The sequence below is a fragment of the Cyprinodon tularosa genome, unplaced genomic scaffold, assembly GCF_016077235.1.
Source record: "Cyprinodon tularosa strain WSP-4 unplaced genomic scaffold, ASM1607723v1 ctg215, whole genome shotgun sequence".
Taxonomy (NCBI): domain Eukaryota; kingdom Metazoa; phylum Chordata; class Actinopteri; order Cyprinodontiformes; family Cyprinodontidae; genus Cyprinodon; species Cyprinodon tularosa.
The window spans coordinates 778,345-800,676 of NW_024038800.1; the positions used below are offsets into that span (position 1 = coordinate 778,345).

At 38.0% G+C, this 22,332-nt stretch overlaps 2 protein-coding genes across 3 annotated transcripts in view; both read right to left on the bottom strand.

The window, feature by feature from the left end:
* LOC119784018 (mitochondrial intermediate peptidase-like) overlaps nt 1-14,792 on the bottom strand; it is a 42,180-nt gene extending 27,388 nt beyond the window's left edge. The window contains exons 1-15 of the mRNA XM_038285843.1: nt 14,646-14,792; nt 14,378-14,551; nt 12,643-12,731; nt 12,473-12,559; nt 12,324-12,387; nt 12,056-12,238; nt 8,882-9,038; nt 8,740-8,788; nt 8,038-8,098; nt 7,845-7,897; nt 6,117-6,270; nt 5,929-6,006; nt 3,012-3,219; nt 2,326-2,435; nt 2,165-2,239 (exon numbers count right to left, since the gene is read on the bottom strand). Coding sequence (XP_038141771.1) covers nt 2,165-2,239; nt 2,326-2,435; nt 3,012-3,219; nt 5,929-6,006; nt 6,117-6,270; nt 7,845-7,897; nt 8,038-8,098; nt 8,740-8,788; nt 8,882-9,038; nt 12,056-12,238; nt 12,324-12,387; nt 12,473-12,559; nt 12,643-12,731; nt 14,378-14,551; nt 14,646-14,792 — 1,689 coding nt within the window. The remainder of the gene's footprint in view (nt 1-2,164; nt 2,240-2,325; nt 2,436-3,011; nt 3,220-5,928; nt 6,007-6,116; nt 6,271-7,844; nt 7,898-8,037; nt 8,099-8,739; nt 8,789-8,881; nt 9,039-12,055; nt 12,239-12,323; nt 12,388-12,472; nt 12,560-12,642; nt 12,732-14,377; nt 14,552-14,645) is intronic.
* Nucleotides 14,793-18,411: 3,619 nt separating this feature from the next.
* brwd1 (bromodomain and WD repeat domain containing 1) overlaps nt 18,412-22,332 on the bottom strand; it is a 33,342-nt gene continuing 29,421 nt past the window's right edge. Inside the window, exons 40-44 of one of the 2 annotated variants that reach the window (XM_038285842.1) lie at nt 22,026-22,154; nt 21,770-21,937; nt 21,302-21,531; nt 21,000-21,138; nt 18,412-20,917 (exon numbers count right to left, since the gene is read on the bottom strand). In XM_038285842.1, coding sequence (XP_038141770.1) covers nt 19,593-20,917; nt 21,000-21,138; nt 21,302-21,531; nt 21,770-21,937; nt 22,026-22,154 — 1,991 coding nt within the window. In that variant the 3' untranslated portion in view covers nt 18,412-19,592. Of the gene's footprint in view, nt 20,918-20,999; nt 21,147-21,231; nt 21,532-21,769; nt 21,938-22,025; nt 22,155-22,332 lie in introns of both variants that reach the window. The other variant, XM_038285841.1, reaches the window with a different exon arrangement.

Consider the following 22,332-nt stretch of genomic DNA (forward strand, 5'->3'; position numbering starts at 1 on the left):
GCATCAGAGCATCGGGCAGTACAGTGTAAGAACATAAATTGTGAGCTATGAACATTTAAACCCTGCGATTTCATTGTACAGTTTGAGCTGTAGCTGAGTATGATTAAAAATATTGTACAATGTATGTCCGGTTTAAGTTAGCTATACTCCCTGTAATCTAAGTCACTGTTTTAAGATAACAACAACACAGCATGCTAAATAGGAGGCTAATCCAAAATTATGTCTAACGAATCGAATCTCGAGTTATTAGTCGTTTTATAAAGTTTAAACCAAACATTTAAGTTGAAAAAGAAAATAATTTTTTGCCACATTCTTGATCCTAGTGTTGTAGTCAAGACCACACAAACCTGGACCAAGGAGTACCGAAACCTCATCTGTTCTTGACCTTGTCACTATTTCCTCTACATTGAAATATATGTTTCAATCTGATTCATCAACAGGTCATATCAAAACAGTAGACATACTAGCATTAGCTATTCAGTCATCAGCCCCTAATGAAAGCTTCGTCAGCTGTAGCAAGGAGTGAGCTTAGTGACGAGCTGCATGTTTGAACAAATGAATAATATAACTAAATATTTTAGTTTATTTCAGACTATTATAGCAGTTTTCTGAACATATTTAAGTGAACACTAGTTAAGCAAGACACACTCTTTAATAGCGTCAAAAAGGTAAAACTGGTTAAAAATGGCGACAAATTTTAGAGCCCAATATAATCTGGAAAGCAGCTAAAGCTTCTCTAAGGCGACAAATTATTTTATATATTTCATTTAAAAATCATGAACGTCTTAAAAGAAATTTGAGAAAAAAATCTGAATTTCTTAATGAAAGAAAGATACTGTGATTAGAGATATCAGAACTGGAGGACACTGTGTTATTCTCAGACATAATCAGAAGAAAAATCGTCAATTTTAAAATAACTTGAAAAGAGTGGAACAATCTATATTCCAAGAAACAATATGGGAAAGGTAGATAGGGAAGACTTTGTAAGATAAGGCCTGAATAGAGATATTTAAAATAAAACCCTTTTCCTTTCACAAGTAATAAGATTAAGGAAACCAATTACAAATTTACTCTTAAATCCTATCTAACAGCAATAAAAATGCATAAAATATCAAAGGAAATATTGTTACTTTGTCAAAGATTTTAAAAAGTGGACAGACATTCTTGCATATGTTTTAGAATTGTGATCTTTTAAAAAGTCATTTGAGCTTGATTGATGCTTTTACCCAACCAGTTTTGGATACAGAACTCAAAAATATGCAGTGGTTTATAATTACTTAATGGCACACAAAATACATAGCTGAACTACAAGAAAATATAGGTAAAGATTTTGATAACTTATTTTGGAAAAAAATGCATTTTATGTTGGGAGAATAAGTCAACTCTAACTTTGACGTTTTTCTTGGATCAACTAGCTTTATTTTTACCTCTGGAAAGCTAACCTGGGAGAATATAATCATGCTTATTGTTGTAATGATCTCTGACTGCCCTTACTTGACGGGATGGAGAGTTTCTAAATTTGCATATTAAAAGTGGAATTCTTCATGCTATAATCTCCTATATTATGTTCAAGTTGCTGCCTGTTGCATTTATTTATGATTCTTACTGTGTACTTCTATGGGGAGACAGGAGTGTACATGGATATGCATGGATTGGTTTGAATGCATGTTTGTTTTTGTTTTAAGAGGGAGGGAGATTTGCACCGAGGGATACCTGTAAGCTTTGAGATCTACTCTTAGTTTGTATGATATTGTATTTTCCTTTGCGGAAAAAAAAAAAAAAAAAGTTGTTATTTAGGAGATCTATAGTCAGAAAATGCTTCATTTCATTTTGATTTTGGGAGCCTACGTGAAGAAAAGTAAACATGCAGTTGAATAAATTCATGCTGAGAAGTCTGTTTTGTCTGTTTTTCGTTACACTAATGGGAACAAAACAAGCAACAGGGATACATTGATACATTTATTTTAATTTAGAAACTTATTTGAACTAGGTATTGATGGAAAATTCAACTTTACTAACAACAAAATGAACCTGATAAAAGTAACTATCAGTTTACTGGATTACCTTGGTGGAAATAATCTGAAGAAACAAATCATACATCGGCCTAAAGAAGGACAGAAGTATTGAATCTCCACTTCCTGCTAAGATTTCCAGTGGTTTTTACCTGCAGCTGGGTGTCTGCCGCTCCGCACACCTTCTTGGACTCACAGAGGCGAGTGACCATGCTTTCAGGCAGAGGCTGACGAAACACAGACGGAGCAAAACTGTCAGCAAGCAAGTCTTTAAAAGCATTGGGCTGTTGGTTCTGTGTTGTTATGGTCATACCTGTCCGGTTTCATAATGACGGGCAAACTGGCTGATGACTCGGTAGTCTGTGGCGAAGTACTCCATGAGGATGGAGGGGACTTCAGCAAAATCAGTCGCACACCTGGTCCCTTAAACAGCAAAAAAAAAAAAGGGAAATATTAAATTATAAAAAGAGGGGAGGAAAGTGTCACATTAGGTTATAAATGAATCTAATTTTATGAGGACTTTAAATTTCAGAAACATGCTGGAACATGTTTGAATAAAGCAACCGCTATCAGCTAATACTGTTACTCAGCCATGCTCTCTTTAATTACTTGACATTTTTCAGCATCATCAGACACTAGGAATGGTGTAGAGCGTCATAACCTTCCCTCAGGGCTTACACTTGATCGGATATAGTTTCCATTTCAAATTCGCCGCGGTGTAAAAAAAAACCCTCCAGGTCGGTGTCAAACAACGTAATTCTAGCTTGTGACATTTGGGACTACACACAGTCATGGCTTACAGACAGGGAGCTCATAAAGCTCATAAAATGTCATCGGGGATCACCTTCTGCTCTGTTGGATTGTTATTACTTCCCTAAATCCTGTCTCACGTTCCAAAGTTGACTTTAACTCAAATAAGCCTTTTAAGCTTTGAATGGTTACAGTTGTTTTTTTCCCCCGATTTGCTCAGAGCGATGTGTGCGTCTGCGCTCTCTGCACCTGTCACGTGTTGGTAGCGAGTCCTGCCTAGCATGGAGTGCATGGCATGGCCCATTTCGTGGAAGAGGTTCTCCATCATGCCTGGAGTGAGCAGAGTGGGGGCGCTTTTCGTAGGGTGGGGGAGACTCAGCATCAGAACCACAACTGGCAGCTGGTACTGGTCCGTTTCCTGGCACCAGCGTCCACCCCGGATGGTAAAGTGACAGTCCTGCAAAGACAAACATATACAGTATTATTCCTTAAATCTGAATATTATAGAAAAGCTCAATTATTTCAGTGACTTGGTTAACTAAGTCTGTGTGTAATTGGTCCATATAGTTTCTGAGATGTTCAAACCTTTAATTTTCTTAATTATATGATTTCCTGTCTCCCAGGATGTTCAGGTTCAAGTCAATCCAGATTTCCAGCTTGATTGCTGGTTTCTAACTTTTAAAAAAATCCTCCGTTGGTAAAAAAAAAAAAAAATATTACTTCAGTCTTGTTTTAATTCAGCCTCTTCCAATGAGGATTCAAACCAGTCCAGTTCTCTACCAGAGAGGCCAACCCAGTTTTTCAAGCACTCTATTAAAACAAAGTGGTCAACAGTGACAAACGCTGTACTAAGATCCAATAAAACCATCACTATAAGCTTTCCACAGTCTGCATTTCCACAGACTTCACTGACTAGGTCAGTCTCTGTACTAAAATGAGCACAGAAGCCTGACTGGAAGATGCTGAAGCACTTGGTTATTGTTAGGATGTTTCACTCCTGAAAGAGAGCTTTACTAATCTTGCTGATGAAGGGGAGGTTTGAGATGGGCCTGTAGTTCTGCAGTAGCAGCTTTCCCGAGTTAATCTTTTTCAACATCGGTTTCATAAATGCTGACAAAAAGGGATGTGTTTATTATTTAAGATAAATCAGATGCTGTGACAGGCAGAGCTTTTCTAAAGAAGGCTGTGGGTAAAACATCAAGACAGGAAGAAGAAGAGTTTATGGTGTAGGATTTATTCTAAGTATTTGTAGTTTAATTTTGTAAAACTGGGAAATTTTGCCAAGTTCAGTTTAAGTTGGAGACAACTTTAGACCTGGGATTGATATGGATTTATGTAGAGACTACAGTCTTTGGGGTTTGCCCTGGTAGAGTGGGGTTCATATACTACAGTTTACAGCAGAGTTTGTTAGCCTGTCAACCGTGGCAAATAAGACAAGATGTAATGTTTTCAGCTAAGACTCTCTATATAGTGGTTACAGTAAACCTGGAACCAGGTTTTCACAATCTATGTTCAGCTTTTTGACATTCCCTTTTCACTTATAACTAGTAAAGCACTCTCCATGAGGAGTTTTTCTTCCCAGAAGCAACATTTACTTTATTGGGAGCAACCAAATTAAAAATGTCAGAGATTTTAGAAAGAAAGTTATCGAACAGCTCATCTACAGAGTTACATGGCGTGGAAGTGGAAGTTGAGGATTAAATCCGGACAAAAGTTTTAGTAGGACCATCAATAAAGATGTGTTTTCTAATTCTTCTCTTTGGCTAACTGTGTCATTTAAAATTATGCTTTCAAAACTACACGTTATGCTGGGAATACAACTATATGGAGCAGGGCTGTAACTACTATTGTTTTTATTCATCTATTTATTAAATTCTGATATATAAATAAAAATACATTTCAGTGAAACTGTCTTTAGGACAATGATCTTCCCGCAAAACTGTGATGGGTTTAATATTTAAAGTGCCAAAAGTAGCGCAACTTTTTAATAAAACAGTGCTCAAGGGTTTAGGCATGTGTGCTGCGTCGTCGTCAGCACCCATTGTCGCTATGGTAACTGCTACGCATCAGCTACCGATGCCGTTAGAGAGTCCGTCTTTTATTGGAAGAGGAGCAAATGGAGCTACAAACGTAGGTGTAGAGCAGTGTAAGTTTTAGAGTAGTTAAAGATGGGCTGATCCCAGACCAGGGAAACTAGCTTCACTTAATGTCAACATGTGTTGAAATGCATATTATTTTTATTTCTATCAGTTTAGTTTTTGACTGTGTTGATATTCTTCACTAAAGCGAACACAGGATTGGGAGGTAATCACCAAGTTAAACAGAGTTCCAATTGGGGCCAAGTGGCTAGAGGAGCAGTGAGAAGAAATAGAGGAAGAGCAGCTACTAGAAAAGGAAGATAGAGCGGCAAACATTTCTAAGTTAAATCCTGCATTAAACAGATGTTTAATGCAGGATAATGGAAATATTGTGTTAGATTATAATAGAAATATGTTTAAAAGCTTTAATTAACCAGAGTAAACATATTAGGCACCATCATCAATATAATAATGTCATAGGGCTCGGGTGCGTTTTTTTAAAATACTGAAGTACATAATAAGCAACTCATTTCAATTATCCTGGAAAGTCTCTTGTGACACAATACCTTTAGATAGAAGCTTCAAAAGAAAGATGACATAAAAATCAAGTTTACAATGTCTGAAATGTTTGGCATGGGAGAACAGGAAGAGAAAAATGCACTGCCTAGCCTATTCAAAAGTCAGAATAATGTGATTTATCCACCTTAAGACTCTGAAAATGTCCAGATTTAAATGGTGGAAATAAAACGGCTCTGGGAGCACACCACCCCAACCCGCTTAGAAGTTCTAAGCCTTGAACTCAGTATTTTTTGGACCCTGCATACGGCCCTGATATGGACCCGTTAAATTAAATAAAGGTCTAAGAAAACATTTATCTTTTTAAATTTGAAAAATCTGTAACAAAAAAAGCTTTACAAAAATGAATGTTGAAGATTGGCAACAAATGTGTGCATTTATGTAACCCAATGAGATCCACTTTGGACCTGAGATGGATGCAGGCAATGATCCAAACAAATGCTAATCTCATAATTTGAGGGGATATCTTACAAAGAGAAACGTTAGTGATCATTTATACTAAATTTACTTACCTGGTGAGGCTTATCTCGTCGTTGGAAAAAGTCACAGTAGATGTATCCCAACAACCCTTCAGTTTCATGCACCACAGCCTAGACACAAACACCCCCAAACAGACAGACTCTCAGCTGTACGCAAGAAAAAAGATCTCTACACAAAAGGTGGGATTTAAACCACAATCAGCACGGGGGATTTCAATCACCAGTTTGCGGACGTCTTCACTCCACACTTCTCCAGCGCCTGGATGTTCCGACATGAGGGAGACACCGTACAGCTGGGAGAAAAGGTTGTTCAAGCCCTCCATGCAAGCACCAAGAGAGAAGTACGGGCTGTACAGGCTTGGCTCAATGTTGTACCTGGAAAGAGAAAAGAGGAAGTCTGAATAATGAAAAAAATACATCTATAATTGAAAAAAACTTTCCCAAATGTAAAACGATTTTATCTTCTCTATATTTTTCCTGTCCCATGACATTCGGGGTTCAGGTCAACCTCTCATATGTGTACATTTGTAAAACAAACACTTTTAGAGTTTTTGTAATATACATAAGTATGTTATGATTATTTTTTCATTATGTTAGAATTTCCTATTCATAATTACATAGAAGTAGGTCTCTCATTTATGGAAGCAGACATCTTTGTTCTACGACAGCGCTGAGCCAAAAAAAACAAAAAAAACTGTGGCTGTAGGAATGGCCATGACATCCGAACGAGACTGCAGCGATATAGGGATATATAAAACCAACATCCTACACTTGACTAATAAAATACCTTTTATTAACGTATCTAGGTAAAGATGGGTGATGTGGATGTTAAAGAAGCCCTTTTTTACCATGATGGCCTGGTTCATGTCACTGAGGTCTGACCATTAGCTGTCGCTAAAAAAATTACACACTGTAGCTTTAAAGGTTTGAGAAGCCCATAGCCTCAATACGCTACCCTCTGAAAACCGATCCGTGACGAGCTTGGATCAGTAAACCGTGCCAAGCTCGGTTCCTTACAACCATTTACACAAAACGCTAGGATGGTTCCTCGTCTCCTAGTGACGCTCTACAGTACTACTGCTCTCTAGAGGGAAACAAGCAAATCAACATGGCAGCGCCCATAACATTTAAAAAGTTTGGGAACAGTCAGGCGAAGAAGGCAGCCTTTGGTGGGTTTACTTGACAGAGTCGGCTTTTGGGAAGAGGATACGACAAATGATTGTCTAATCAGGGCTTACAGATGCAGGAAACAGGTGTTGATGTTCATCAAATTGCTAAGCAGAATCATCCAGTTTAGCGCAGTTTGGTTGCGTCAGGCATGGTCCGGTTCAATTGTGCATGCCATTTACTCTTAACAGTTAACTCGTTTACCATGCTCGTAAATAGGGCTTATGCTTTATTTTGTGAAAAACGCTGTTTGATCTTAGCATGACTTCCGGTTTTTGTTCAACTTTAAATTACAGTAGTACACCAGAATAAATATTGAGAAAAAAAAGAAAAATAGGACTGGTTTTGTTAGATATCAAACCATTTTCTTTCATCCTTTGACAAAGTCAAAAAAACAAACAAATGTAAACCTAAAATCCTTTATCTGTAGCTGCTAGGAACTGGACGAGAACAACCATCGCCCTTTTTTGTTTTAGAGTAAAAAATGCTACTCATTTTAACAGACATTAATTCTAAACTTACACATAGGATACAACAGTATCTTATGATACATTAAAAAAAGAAATTTTGTTCAAGTTTCCTAAAGTAGGATATGTAGACGGCAGCGCAGTGGATCCCATGCTTCTCCCATATCCCCCTTTGTAACGAGCGACACCTGAGGCACAGTTTGGGTGCGCTAACCAAGAGAATGGAAATATGACCGCCGAATCTCATCACAAAAATACAGCTCAACCTGATTTCTATCAAATGACAAGGGCAGGAAAACAAGTTAAGGTTTCCACCTTTCAGCACGCAGGACACCGCTGAGGAACGGATGATCCCAGGGCATCAGCTCCTGTGGGAAAGCAGGAGTTAGACAGTGTAACTGAAGCTTGAAATAAAGAACAATAATGAAAGCATCAGAGTAACACCATTTGCTGTAGAAACAGAATATAGAACTTCTTGCAATGAGAAAAAAAAAAAAAAAACACCCACAGCATTACGAGGGTTGAGCTTCTTCTTCATTTCTCTCATCATCTGAAAATCCTTTGCTGTTCTGGAAGATAAAAAGATAAAAGTAACAAGTTATGAGCTAACTGTCTGCAGGCGTTAATTCCTGGCTGTACGCACCTCTTTCTGCACAGGGTCAATAAGGGCCAGAGCCTATCCCAGCATGCATTTGGCTGAAGGCAGGGGAACACCCTGGACAGGCTCCCAGGCTAACAATCATTCCTGTGGGTAATTTAGAGCACTCTGGTCCACCTAACGTGCATATTTTTGGACCGTTTGAGTCATTCACCTCACACAGAATACACTTAAAATAGGGAACACAAAAAGCCAGAGGCTTTTGAGTATAATTAAATATATTTGCCTGGGCTTTCAATACATGAATGTTCTTGAAAAGTTATAACTTATCAAGGCAGATATTAAATCAGATCCAAAATTGTTTATAACGAACTTTAAACACATAGAAACTAAAGAGCTGCAAAAAAAATCATTAAATATATATAATTCCATTCATTAAAAGGGATTTTAAGAAATAAAATTAAAAAAATATAACGAATAAAAATGGCTTAAAATCAACTAACAGCAACATCCATTTGGGTGTTAAAGGCCAAAGAGAAGAGGTTTTAAAACCATCAAAGAGAAAGCCTGCCTGATATTAAACATAAACATTATTAAAACAAAAGACTGTACCTCTTCGACAGTTTGTCTGTCAACAGCTGGAGAAAGCTCATCACAGTTTCTACAAGAAAAGGTGAGAACGACACATTATAACTTTCAGCAATTACATTGCAGCTCCATTGAAGCTAACTGGTTAATCCTTTAAATGAGTTACCTGGATTTTTGGCCATGGTTCCCTTTAGTGCTCTGTGTCCGTACGAGTCATAGCCCACCAGTTTTGCTAGTTTATATCTGCACCTCAGCAGCTCTTCAAGACACGCCATGAGGTCAGCGTTAGGATAGAGGTAGATCCTGTACGCGATCTCTCGTAGCTGAATGTTAGCAGAGACAAAGCAGAATTTATAAAGGGGTTTAAAATCAGAAAGTAATCTGTAAAGGTTGGTAAAGGTTTTTACAATATACAGAAATATGCATGATGAAGTTTAGTTACACTGTAAAATCAGTTTATTTATTGTTATACTCCTGTTGTAAGCAGGCATATCTAAAAAAAAAAAAAAAGGATTTGTGAAAAACTATTAAAGCCTTTATTTATGTAATTCTGATGATTGTGGCTTACAGGTATTAACCCCTAGAACCCTACGGACCCACCGGTGGGTCCAGCTGCTACGTGACCTCGTAATTTCAACAAACCCCCAGTATTGATGTAAAAAACACATTTGGCACAGTTTGGTGACATTTTTGGATAAATGTGCCAAAATGGCCCCTCCGCCTAAGAAATTTCTCACTAATACCATTCTAAAATAAATATGATTCATCTGATTGAGTCCAAATTTGGTATATTTTTACACAACATTTAGATTTAAAAGTCTGTACTACTTTTTTGTGCTATAAATAATATTTTGGTAGTGTTTTGCAATGTTTATTTCAAAGAACATTTTGGCGAGGTTCAAAAAATGCAAAATATTTTGTATTTTGTCCCTAATATTTCAGGCAGGGTCAAAGCTACAATGGTGCTGACACCAGAAAACCATTCTATGACATCTTACCTTTACAGAGGTACCAAAAGTTTCTTCTTAAATCTAATAGCTGTGAGGCTATAAGTGATTTACTTTTGTGTGTTTTTGTCAGGCAGAAATTTATTTATACCCCCTGAGGGTGTAAGAGGTTAAAAACCCAAAAATGTGTATCTCAGAAAATGAGAATATTACATAAGCTTTAAAAAAAAAAGGTTATCATAAACTTAAATGTCAGGAATCCTGAGAGGAAAGTCCTTTTCTCTGCACTTTACACATGATTAGGGCTCCGTCTGCATATTTTTTTCCTTTTGTCTCTTTAATAATTACCTTTTGAAACAATGAAACATCATTAGTTCAGCTTTTTTATTTTCTTTAGTCCAACTGTTTTTAATATTCTTTTTTGTTTTAGCATTTTATTTGCTCTGCATATCCATCTGGAAACCTTCCGTAGAAGTAATTTTGGGAAGGGGCGAAAATACTGGTTAGCTGATTGGCCTATGTTGGTGATAGACGGGCCAAATAAACCAATCAGATCAACGAAGCATACGACGTACCAACAGAGTGACGACGAAGAGGAGCCAATTGATAGATCAAACTCTTGCCGAAACCAGTCGGGAGAAGAGCAAAAACATATTTTCCTCTGAGAAAAGCCTCCAGAGCATTGTTTTGCTCTTCTTCAGTGAAGAAATACTCTGTAATTCCAATAAAACTTGCTCGATAGCCACGCTAACGCTGGTTTCATCGGCTGAAGCCGCCATGTTCTTTAGACTGAACTGTCGCGCTTCTCGTTGCGTCACACCTCAACCCGCCTGAAAGCTGTAGCTGATTGGACGTTCGTTTGGTGAACGGCTCCTAATTTCCTTCAACGGAGAGTCTCCAGACTGATTAGCGAGTGAAATCTTGAAAGCTTGCGAGATCAGGATGGTCTCACGAGGCTAACTGAATTGTGCTATACAAATAAATTTGCCTTGCCTTGCCTTTTGTTGGTTACACTCCTTGCAGAGCGAGTCAGTGACTTTCTACTGGACATCTTACCAGTCAGCAGCTTTCTCATGACCGTATAGCCATCTGACCCAGAGACCATTTAGAGCCTCAGAAACAAGAATTCATAGGGATTAATCAATATTGAAATAAATGTCAACTAATTTAGTAATCGGTTAATCGTTAACTGGAGTATAGAGACCCTAAAACATGCCTTTAGCTGACAGAGCGACCCACCTTGAGCAGTAATTATGCCAAATTTGTAAAAAAAAAAAAAAAAAAAAAAAAGGAAACATTTGGATCGAAACAAAAAAAAAAAAAAGGAAACATTTTGCATTCAATATATAAAGATGTTTTCGTCTGTCTGTCAATATGCTCTGTCCAGAACTCCTCAAGTGGAAAATCTTCTTTAAGGAACCTTTTGCTATCCAATTATTAATCGAAAAAATAATCAATAGATTAATCGATTTGCAAAATAATCGCTAGTTGCAGCCCTACAGAAAACCTTTCCAGGGTTTTGAGTTAAATAGCAGATTAGTCTGTAACACTTTGAGTTTCCAATATTTCACCTTCTTATATCAATATTCTGATTTTCTCGGACACAAAATTTGGGAATTTTTTAATCTAAAACAGGGGTCTTCAACGTTTTCCAGGTCAAGAACCCCCAAACTGATAGCAAGATGGAGCCGGGACCCCCTATTTATATATACTGTATGAAATTGTGTTATATCAAACTGGTCCTATAGTCACTTTATTACATATGGAGTAATGTACCAAAAGTAAATTTGATTCTTAATGTATTTCTGATTTTGATCCTGGTTAATGGGACAGGTGTTGTGAATGAAACGGTGCCCAGCTGGAAAGAGCTCCTGTGTGTCGCTGAATGTGTGCATTGATGACTGAAAGACATCTTCTGCCTCCACTTATCTGTTTACTACAGTGTGTTGAATTCATGTTAGTGTGGATGTAAAGACATTTCAATTAGTGAAAAATATTGCAGTTATTGCAAAACTTTCGCGACCCCAATGCAGTACCTCCACGGACCCCCTAGGGGTCGCGGACCCCCTGTTGAAGACCTTCGATCTAAAAACTATAATTATTGAAATGACAGGAAATAAAGGCTTAAAACACTTAACCCCATAAATCTAAATTTCACTTTTTAAAATGAGGGATTAAACTATTAAGATGTATCGTTCAGAACTGAAGCTGTTTCACAGTCAAACTATCACTAAAACAACTAAACACTTTAGAAAGAAAAACAGATGCATCAGACAGAGAAGACTTAGGATATAAAGAACTTCACTTCAACTCAGCCCGTCATCTAAGTTGAGGCAACAGTGCCACCTGTTGAGCAATGAGGGACATGTCAGTGTTGGGCACTATCAGCATACCAAGTCATCAGGGGAATCTGCATGCAATCCTCCAATTTGAATGAAGCTTCCCTCACTTGCGAAGTGGACCTGCAGATGTTCAGGGATCACAGACTTTGCAATCCTGTTGGGCACGTGGGAACCAATCAGAAACTCGTTGCTTAGATCCAGGAGCTTAACGTGAAGAGCGACAGCTTCTTTCCTCTGTATAAAAAAAGAAAGAAGAGATACGTGGGGGACATAATTTGCAGCCTTAATAGTAGGGCAGTAATAGTAAAGAAATGCTCACCAGTTTATCATCCAGATGAATTCCACTAATTTCAAAGTCAAACATGAATAACTCTGCCACTCGCCTAGGAAGAGAAAAAACGTAAATCTCGACATCCTCTGGATACTTTTCTCTTAAAGCTAACCAAAAACGGAATATCATATATGTACTTTGTGTCAGTGTCCAGCTCTGCCACAGCTTTTGGGTTGTCCAGTAAATTTTTCAGGCTCTTGCATAACTCCACATTAGTGTTCAGCCTGCAACATGCATACATGATGTTTTTAGGGTCCTGCTTTACTCCCATGTTGCTGCAAGTCATCAAACTCCGTGAAGATCTTACTTCTCTACAACTGTGCCAATCTCTATGCAGGTCTTCTCCGCAGCTTCGCGGTATGCTGGGTCTGGATGGGCCACTTTTATAAAGTCTGCCTGCAAATAAAGGAAAAGGACAAGGATATTCTCAGACTAAGCAACTAATTCTCCTGCTGACTTAGAATATCTTAAGAGTTCATCCCCCGAAGACAACTTTTTATTCAAACAAACAGGAACAAACAGAAAGGGATCAAAAACATATTAAAAAAGGACAAATGAAGAGAAAACAATGAAAACAGAAACAACCATCTTAGTGGCCAAATCTGAGATTAGGAACCGATAAGTTTTAGAGCTTCATTTCGTAAAAGTAGGTAAGAGTGCTAGCATTGTTACAATGGAAAATAATTTGTGAATCTGGGTGTATATACTGTGATTGACATGGGAGTTGGCTCACAGCTTCTTGCTGGCTGTATGTTTCCTAGACGGGCCGCCTTTTACAGCTGCTTTTTGTATCTTTGCTTCTGTCTCCTTGAAGCTCAGTCGGCCTCGGCAGATGGCCGCTCACACTGAGCCTGGTTCTGCTGGAGGTTTCTTCCTGTTAAAAGGGAGTTTTTCCTCTCCACTGTCGCTACAAGCATGCTTGGTATGAGGGATTGCATTCGAGTCAATGAGTCGATGCAATCAACTGGTTTTCCTTAGATAGGAAACTTTGAATCAATCTGACTGTATGATCTGGTAAACTGTAAAGTGCCTTGAGATGAGTTGTGAATTGGCGCTATAGAAATAAACTGAATTGAATTGAACAGAAAAAGCAGTAATGGAAACGTTTGAAAATTGGTTGAAAAAGGATAATAAGAGTTTTTCTTTCAGGTCAGCGCTGAAGAGTACTATTTTGGAAAACCAGTCACACCCAGGCTGTCAACATGATGAACATTTAACAGAGAGCAAATATCAATACATTTAACTTTTATAGAAAAAATAATATATAGTCATATTTATAGGAAATATGTCTATCGTCTTTTTTGAATATTATACTTAAATGTCTCCATTGAGAGCAAAGTGGAACCAAAGTGTAACCTGCATATTCTTCTCTTCCCCTTAAATCTTAGTCAATATTTAAGCTTTTTGCATTAACTGACATTTATAGGGCAAGTTATCGTTTTTGATCACTTGCATACCCCTAACAAATGGAGTCCCACACCCCCCTCGTCCCTCAGTGAGGTCTAGAAGCACAAGATCTATATCCAGCCATTCAGCTACATGGCTGCACATCTTATTTTGGCATTTGACCAATTAGATGTACCCTTGAATGATGTATTACCTATTGTAAATTAAGTTAAAAAAAAAGTTAACAAGTCAAGAAAAAAAGATTTAAAAAAACTAATTGAAAAGTTAAATTAATAAGCCTAGTTAACAATTATATTATTTAGGTTTATAATCTAAAAATGTAAGTGCCAGTATCAGCATTAATGCTTCTAAGGTTATGTTGTACCAAAAAATGTGTTTCTTTCACTCTCAGAGTGTTTTTCTTGAATTTCTTATGGAAGAACTTTTGTTACTGTTCTGCATATATTCAGGTAAGTTGGTATTTCTTGTTTATTACATTGATATTCATTTTTGCCATCAAAATATCCATATTTTTTGAATGTTACAAAGGTAATAAGGTCTTGTCCTGGATTCCAATAAAACTATTGGCTTGAAATTGTGATTTTTTTAAGTATTTTACTGAGTGCCCTATAAAGGGTTAAAGATAATGAACTCACCAGATCAGCCACTTTGCACAACCCATCAGAGAGCTGGTCAAAACACTGAACTGTCTCCAGACCTGGGGGGCTGCAGCAGACTCTGTGCAGCAGGAGCTCAGTGTTTCTCAGGGCTGTTTGTGTAGCTACCTGGAAGCCAGCAGGACAGCTGAGCTCTGGCACTCCAAACAAACCCTGCAAACACAGAACAACTGGCATTACTGTCACGAATACAAAATATATATATATATGTCACAAATACATAAAATAGAAGATATTTAATACAAACCACGTTTTTCTCAAACAGCTCAAGCCTCTTGAGAGGTTTGACATTAAAAGCAGCTCCAACGGGCGACCAGGTGGTAACCTTTCTCCGCACATTGGTCCACAGACACCTGAACTTCACCAAGTGAAGCAGCTTATGTGTAGCAGACATTTTTTTTTTTGTTTGTTCTCTTGAAGAACAGAAAGCTCTACTTCAGAGTTAACTGATAGTGATAGAAAGTGACAGCGGACATGCTACACTCTAAGCGTTTATGTTAGCATGTCTGCCAAAACCAAACATAAAAGAATGTCTCTTTTAAAAGCGCAGATAAATTAAAAATCGTAACTTCAGGAGGGATAAATTGTATTCATTTATACTGTTACATGTGAAGAGGACGTGTCCGACTGGAAGGCAAAACTGTTGGCATGTTAGCTCACTAGCTAACGCGGATCTAACCTTTTGTTCAACGTCGTACTTTCGTAGAAAATATATGTATAAAAAAAAATGTCGTTTGAGAATAACAAACACCTCGGATTACATCTTGTTAATCATCATGGTTTTTTTTTATTTTACTCATGTTTCCACGGAACAGAAGTTTTTTTTCTTTCCTTTATGACGAAAGTGCGAATAATAAGTCATCTGTCACAGAAGCCTCAAAATAATGCATTAAATCAGAGCTTATGGTTGAAGGGAAAGAATGTCTCGTATGTAGTTAAAAATATAAAGAGAGCAGTTAATAAAAAAGAAAAATGGTCATATGAATGCGGATTTAAATTGTCAGTAAGTAAATCCTGTTATATGATTTTCAGTAATAAAATTAATAATTACATAGGATAAATAAAATTAAATGATCAATCTATTAAAAGATAGAATTCAAATATTTGGGATTATGGTTAGATAGTTCATATACATGGAAAATGCACAATAAGAAGTTAAAAACAAAAGGTAAGAAAGTAATAAACCTAATGAAAGCTGTGGCTGGGAATGATTGGGGGGGTTATAAGCAGTCACTATTGAATATCTACAGGGCAGATGAGCAATAGATTATGGATGTATGGTATATAGAGCAGCGGCAAAATCATTGTTACAAATAGCAGATAAATTGCAATATAGGACATTACATATAGCTACTGGAGCAACTAAAACTACCCCCATTAATGCTCTTTTAATAGTCTGGAGAAACTCCTTTAGAAATGAGAATGAGAATATGGATCAGATTCCATTTGGGAAAGGGGAAGGTAAATCAATAATTAAAAAGAAAGAAACAGAATTATGGCAAAAAATATGGGATGAAAATGAGAATGGAAGAAGATTACATAGGGTTCAAAAATCTGTAATTGTTAAAAATTATGGAGAAACAGATGGGAAGAGATAATTTATACTAGATTAATAACTGGACATACCTACTTGAATTTGTTTTATTTGTTTGTACTAGGGAAGATAAATAATGATTTATGTGAGGGTTGTTAAAGAAAATGTGGATCATGATTTGATGGATCGCATTACATATGTAGCTGAAAGAGAGAGGACGAGGAAGATAACTATGGAAAGAAGGGAGGGAATGGAGTATTAAAGGCATTTTAGTGACAGATGGAGGAGGAAAACTTGGTTATTAATAAAGCATTAATTTTATTTTTACATAACACAAAAATAAAAAAATAGAATATAGTAGGTGGAACTATAGAGCTACACACTAATGGACAGTAGGTGGCGGTATGCACCTATAAGCTGTTTGCAATCCGCCAATCTAACAAAGAAGAAGAAGCAGTAGAAGACTTTTTTTTTTTTACATTAAAAGCACTTTATTTACACAATTCAAACAAACAATTGACGTAAAACAAGTGTCAGTTAAAAATCACTATTAAAGTAAAAACGAGTGTCAGTTAAAATTATTAAATGAGGAGCTTGTGAAAATGCAGAAGAAGAACCTTCAAAATAAAACGTGTCATAAAATAGACATGCAAAGAACTGTTTATGATTTTAAAGATTGTTGCCTTGTAAAACTCACAAACCGTGCATTTTTGTGGAATTTTAATAGTACTTTAAAAAAGATGCATATTAAGCTATGAAGGATATTTGTTTCTAAACTATTTGGGCATTGTGTGAATTTGAAGGGAGAATTACACTCTAAGTTTTGTATGTGTAGAATTAATTAGAAATTTTTCACACCTGTTCAAAATTTAGTTTTGCTTCAAATGGTTCAGAACTATTGTTGCAAAATAATTTGTGCATTATAACGTTGGTGTTTTGTAACTATTTTTTTCCTTTAATCTGACACAATTTCAAAAAAAAAAAATTACACCTCTTCAAATTCTTGAGTACAAGTACACAAATTGTGTTTTGTGAGTTGCACATCAAAACTGTCTTCCATTTAGTCCCTACCTTAGTTTGGTCATGAGAGGGGGCTACAAACCCCCCAGTGAACATCCCATGGATTTTGTTTCAAATAACACAGCTTTCTGGCATTTAAAGCCCTGGGATCTTATAGTGGTCTTTGGCTACACCTTTTCTGCTCCTTTCAGCAGAGCAACCATGCTGTGCTGTCTGCATTTCCACAAAACAAGGGATGTAAAATGTAGATTCCGTGGCTGCTTAAAAAGTGCACTGAATTTGTAATAAAATGTATTTTGTGTTGAATAAAATATAATTGTGTTACCATTGTGGGAAAATCAATGCATTAGCTCACAATATCAATTGAATGTATTAGGTTACGATGACGAATCACAAATATATAATCACTTTCAAATGTATAATTCCAAAGGAAAATTGCTGATCTTAATTATGTTCAAACATTTTTACCCCAATTGGCCATTAGTAAAGACAAAGCTTTTACCCTTGGTCCCAGCAAAGCTGTTTTAATACCATTTTATATTATAATTTTGCTTCTTCAAATTCTTAATATGAAACTATCAATCTAGTACAGTGGTCCCCAAACTACGGCCCGCGGGCCAGATCCGGCCCACCTCCAAACTTGGTCCGGCCCCCTGAACAATACTAGACAGTATTTTCATATAAGTGTTTTTTTTTTTTTATATTAAAGTTGGACATTTGCAATAAAATGTCCCTTAATTATGAAGTTTTTTCATTATTAACTATTAGTAACTATTTCATACACATAATGCGACAATGTTCCACCCTTTTGGGGTCTGTGCCCCTATCTGGCAACCCCCAGCATAAAATCTTAAACCCGCCCTTCTCAAAGAGATACAGAAGAGGATAAGGCCATTCAAAAAAATAAAAATAGTCTATTCAATTCTGACTTTTTTCTCAGAATTCTGAGGAAAAAGTCAGAATTTTGACTTTAATTAAGAAAAAAAGTCTGAATTGAATAGTTTTTTTTTTTTCTTTTGAATGGCCCTAATTCTCTTCCGTAAAGAGCGAACGGAATAATGGCGAAAAGAAAAGGTAAGAAAAAGACTGATTCAGAATGCATTAAACCTGAATTGGACAAACGATAATTTTTTTTGTTCAATGTAAAGTCTGTCTCGTCTGTCAAGAGGCGGTGGCGGTATTCAAAGAATATAACCTGCGGAGACACTATGACTCCCGTCATAAATTTAGGCACTCTTGCAATCGTCACAATTTTACTGTTACAAACTGACCCCGGCCCCCCACCAGAGAAGGGAAAAGTTATGTGGCCCTCACAGGAAAAAGTTTGGGGACCCCTGATCTAGTAGATAATAGGATAGAATCTGAATTTAATCACACATACCCTATGAACATATCCCAGCTATGTAAAGTTGCTCATGTCTGGTGGTTTTATTAATATAGAAGGAATTATCACAGAATACACCTTGAAGTGATGTCTTTATTCATGGGAGGAATAATTCATCCATTGCACTCCACGACCACATTTCATCAACAGTTTTACTGTGAAATCTATTTATTAAAGGTGTACGAAAAACATCGGGCGAAAGGTCTTCAAGCGACTGTATTTGGAAACGTCCTCAAAAACAAAAGGGAAAACATGGCTGACAAAGTATTTAGGTCAACTCTGCAAAACGAATTTAATACTGAAAGTGGGTAACAGAACAATGATAAAAGATCTTCCCAATATGAGAAATTGCAGCATCTTGCTTTAAGTACATTTGGTTGTTTGTACTTGGCAAAAAAAACAACAAAAACAAACAAAAAAAAAAGTACCAAGTTGTGACACGTGGTGAGGAAATGCAGTTATATGTAAAAGAAAAGAAACAAAGCGAGTCAGATTTAAATAAACGCTTTGCTAGCAACTAATTATTAAATCTCAATCACGTATTTACATCTATTCACTAGAATACAAAATGAAACAAACAAAAAAAAATGCTTGGGGAAAGAGAATACGTTTCAATTCATTTGGCTCACCTCACATTACAGTCAAGCTTTAAGTGTTGATATACAAAGGAGTGCTGAAGTCAAAAAAACCTAGGCATGGATTTGTTGGATCCAGTTGATTTGCTCAGACATCTGCCCACCTGGAATCATGTACCATCCTTACCTAAGCTTAAAAAAAAAAAAAAAAAAAAAAACAAACAAACTGCATCTCTTCAGACTACAGTAAACTTAGTTGACCCCTGAGTTTCTAATGCAAAACTAGTGTATGAAATACCTCATTACAGTGTTTCTTAGTGCAAGCCAGCAATATGCTCGATTAAACAGAGGTATATTTGATAGCACCCAAGCTGACAAGATTCCCCAGAAACAGTTATTCTGCCACATCACAACAACATCCACAGGAGGTGATGGTTTTTTCCCCGTGTCCTTGTGAAAACCACCAGTTCCAATGCTTGAATTTGTATTACATCTATAAACATGTTTTTCATAGAAAATATAAATAATATCCCTGAATGAAACAGATTCACAGCATTTTATTCTTGAGGACTCCAGTGCTACTACCATAACTTGGCCATCGGGTGTCCCCCCCCCCCCCCCCCCAACCTGTCCAGTAAAGGTCCATCGTCTCTGTAAAGCCCAGCAGCTTCAGCCGCTCTTTCATTCGCTGTCTCGGTAGCTGACCGTCCGCTTGCCTCGGTTCCGGGTGTTGACGCGTCTCGTCGTCTGTGGTTTGCTGTACGACTCGTCGCTGTCCTCCTCGGAGGCTGGTTGGTGGCGGCGCTGCCTGAGCTGGCGGCTCGCGGTCCGCGTGCGAGCTCTCCTCTTTGGACTGCTGTGGGACCCTGAGCTGGAAAAGGAGTTTTCAGAGGCTGAAGACATCTGCTCGCTGTCTGAGTCTGAAGTGTGTTTGCTGCTGCTGTAGCTTTCCTTCCTTTCAGGCTTCGCCTGCCTCAGGTTCCTCCCCCCCTTGTTTGAACGAGCATCCTCTTCCTCCTCCTCTTCGGATGAAGAGCCGCTCTCTCTGCTATCATGCGACTCCTGTTTGGATTCCCTTTTAAAGCTCTTAGAGGAGCCAGACCTGCCGTTACTATTGCTTTTGCTTTGAGGTTCCTTATGTCCATCTTCCTCCTCGTCTTCAGAGTCTGACGTGTAAATCCGTTTCCTCTTGGTGGAAACCTGATTCCTTCCTTCACTAGGAGATGCTCTCTCAGATTTCCTTGTATTATACCTCTCTTCCCTTGACTCGGAGTCTTTTTTGTTTCCATTTCTTTGCCTACGCTGCGTTACTCCAGTCAAATCTTCCTCAGAAAGAGAGTTATCAACTATGTATTTCTTTTTCGGTAGAGCTCGAAGGCGAAGTCTTCTGTTCGGCACATCATCAGAGCCGTCCCACTCTTCCTCCGACGGTCCAGGGGAGCCTTTCCTCCTCGACTTCCTCTGGGGTTTGTATTCCAGCTCAGAACTCTCTGAAGCAGACTTGGTGCGAGGCCTTTTGCTTTTCATTGATCTCCTGGTTTCAAGCTCCGACCCATCGCTGGAGGGACTTCTTTCCCTCTCTACCTTCTTCATCCCTTTCTTCTGTTGACTGGATCGTTTTGGAAGATCGTCGAGTTCGTCCGATTCGGCACTATCCCGTTGTGTCGTTGAGGCAGATTTGTGTTTATCTTGGCTTTTTGATGCTGACACTTGACTTTTTTTCTTAGAGTCCCTGTGGATAGATTCTTTCTCATTCTTTCCGTTTTGCTGTGGCCGTTTCTGGACACCGTCTTCTTCGTCTGAACTTACAGGAGCTTTTCTTCGTGTGATTTGCCGCTGACTGCCCTCCTCCACCTCACTTCCGACCCTACTTCTTCCAGCTGTCCTTCTGGAGGGTTTGGGAAACAGGAGGACCTGATCCTTCCTCTCCTTTGCATTTTCTTCTGACTCGGAGTTGCTCTCACATCTCCGTTTTCCGCTGTGTCCATTCATGTGGGACAAATTATCTGTCACAAAAACAAACAGTTGTGTAACTGAACAGAGGAACATGAAACTAAATGGAAACAAAAGAAAAAAGGGTCGTCTCACCATTTCCCCTCGTCTTGGCAGCTTGTTTCGTTTTATTCCGTTTGATGGACTTGTAAACCCCATTCTGTTTAATCTGGGAGGAATCATCACTTCCAGTAACATCGTCCTCACTCGAGGATTCATTCGATTCCTGAGTATTCCTGGAATCTAAAAAGGTTTTAAGACAAAACTTTAAGATCTAAAGTAAAGGTCGACACATCAGTATGTTTTTGACTTTAAAGTCTTCGCCTACCTCTAGTTGACAGCTTTCCATCTGAATCAGAGCTGCTCTGGATCACCGCAGTGCGTTTGCTGATACGGCTGCTGCTGCGTCTAGGCCTGCTCTCTTCCTCTTCATAGTCCTCATCAGACGCCTCCAGGAGCTTTATCTTACTGACTGCATCCCTCGCTGTCTTTCTCTTGAGCAGCCTGGGGGCCGTTGCTTCCTCTTCCCTTTCTGAGTCGTGGGAGGAGGCTCCGTCGGAGTCGCGGTGGCGTCGCTTCTCCCTACGGGACGCTCTGCTGCTATGGCCGTTCATTTTTGCGCTGCCCTCTAAAAAGGAGCCATTCCAAATATTCATCAAATCCATACATTATATTTTAAGAATCTTAACAGTATTAAAAAGTAAAAATTTGCTTTTTCCAAGGTTTTTCAGAGTAGATAAATTTAGGAAAAACTGAAAGAAAAAAAAAAAAAAAGTTTGACATCAACTAAGAAGTTCTGTCATATGTTCTTTATTCTGGCTGCTGATTGGACCGATTCAGAATGAAAACAGCGAATCATGTTTCACCTGCTCTGGTTCTGTCTCTAGCAGCTCTGTTCCGGGTCTGCCGTGTGCTTCTACTGGGGTAGTGATGATCCGAGGACTTTGAGGAAACATCTCCATCTTCCTCCTCCTCACCGTCACTCTCACTATCATCCTCCTCTTCATCATCATCTTCACTGTCACTCTTAGCAGCTGGAAACAATAAAATGATAAAATTTATTTCTCGTATTACGACCTGAGGACGAAATGATGCTCTTTCTGGAAGAAGATCCTTTCTGACCTTTTCTCTTCTTCTTGGAAGTTTTGCTTCTTGTAACTCTGGCGTTGAGTCGGCTTTGATGACACTTTGAAGTAGCTGGACGTGTCTCCTCGTCTTCTGAATCACTCTGCTCGTTCTCACTTTCAGACTCTTAAAAATTTAAAATAAAATAAATCAGACAAACATTACAGCTCTGATATCACACTTCTGTTTAAAAGCATTGTTTTCTGAACAGTGAGACTCAGGCAGTACAAACAATGCGTTTTTTGCACAATGTTTTTTTCTCCCACGCTGTTTACATTTGATCACTGCTGCACTTTATGGAATG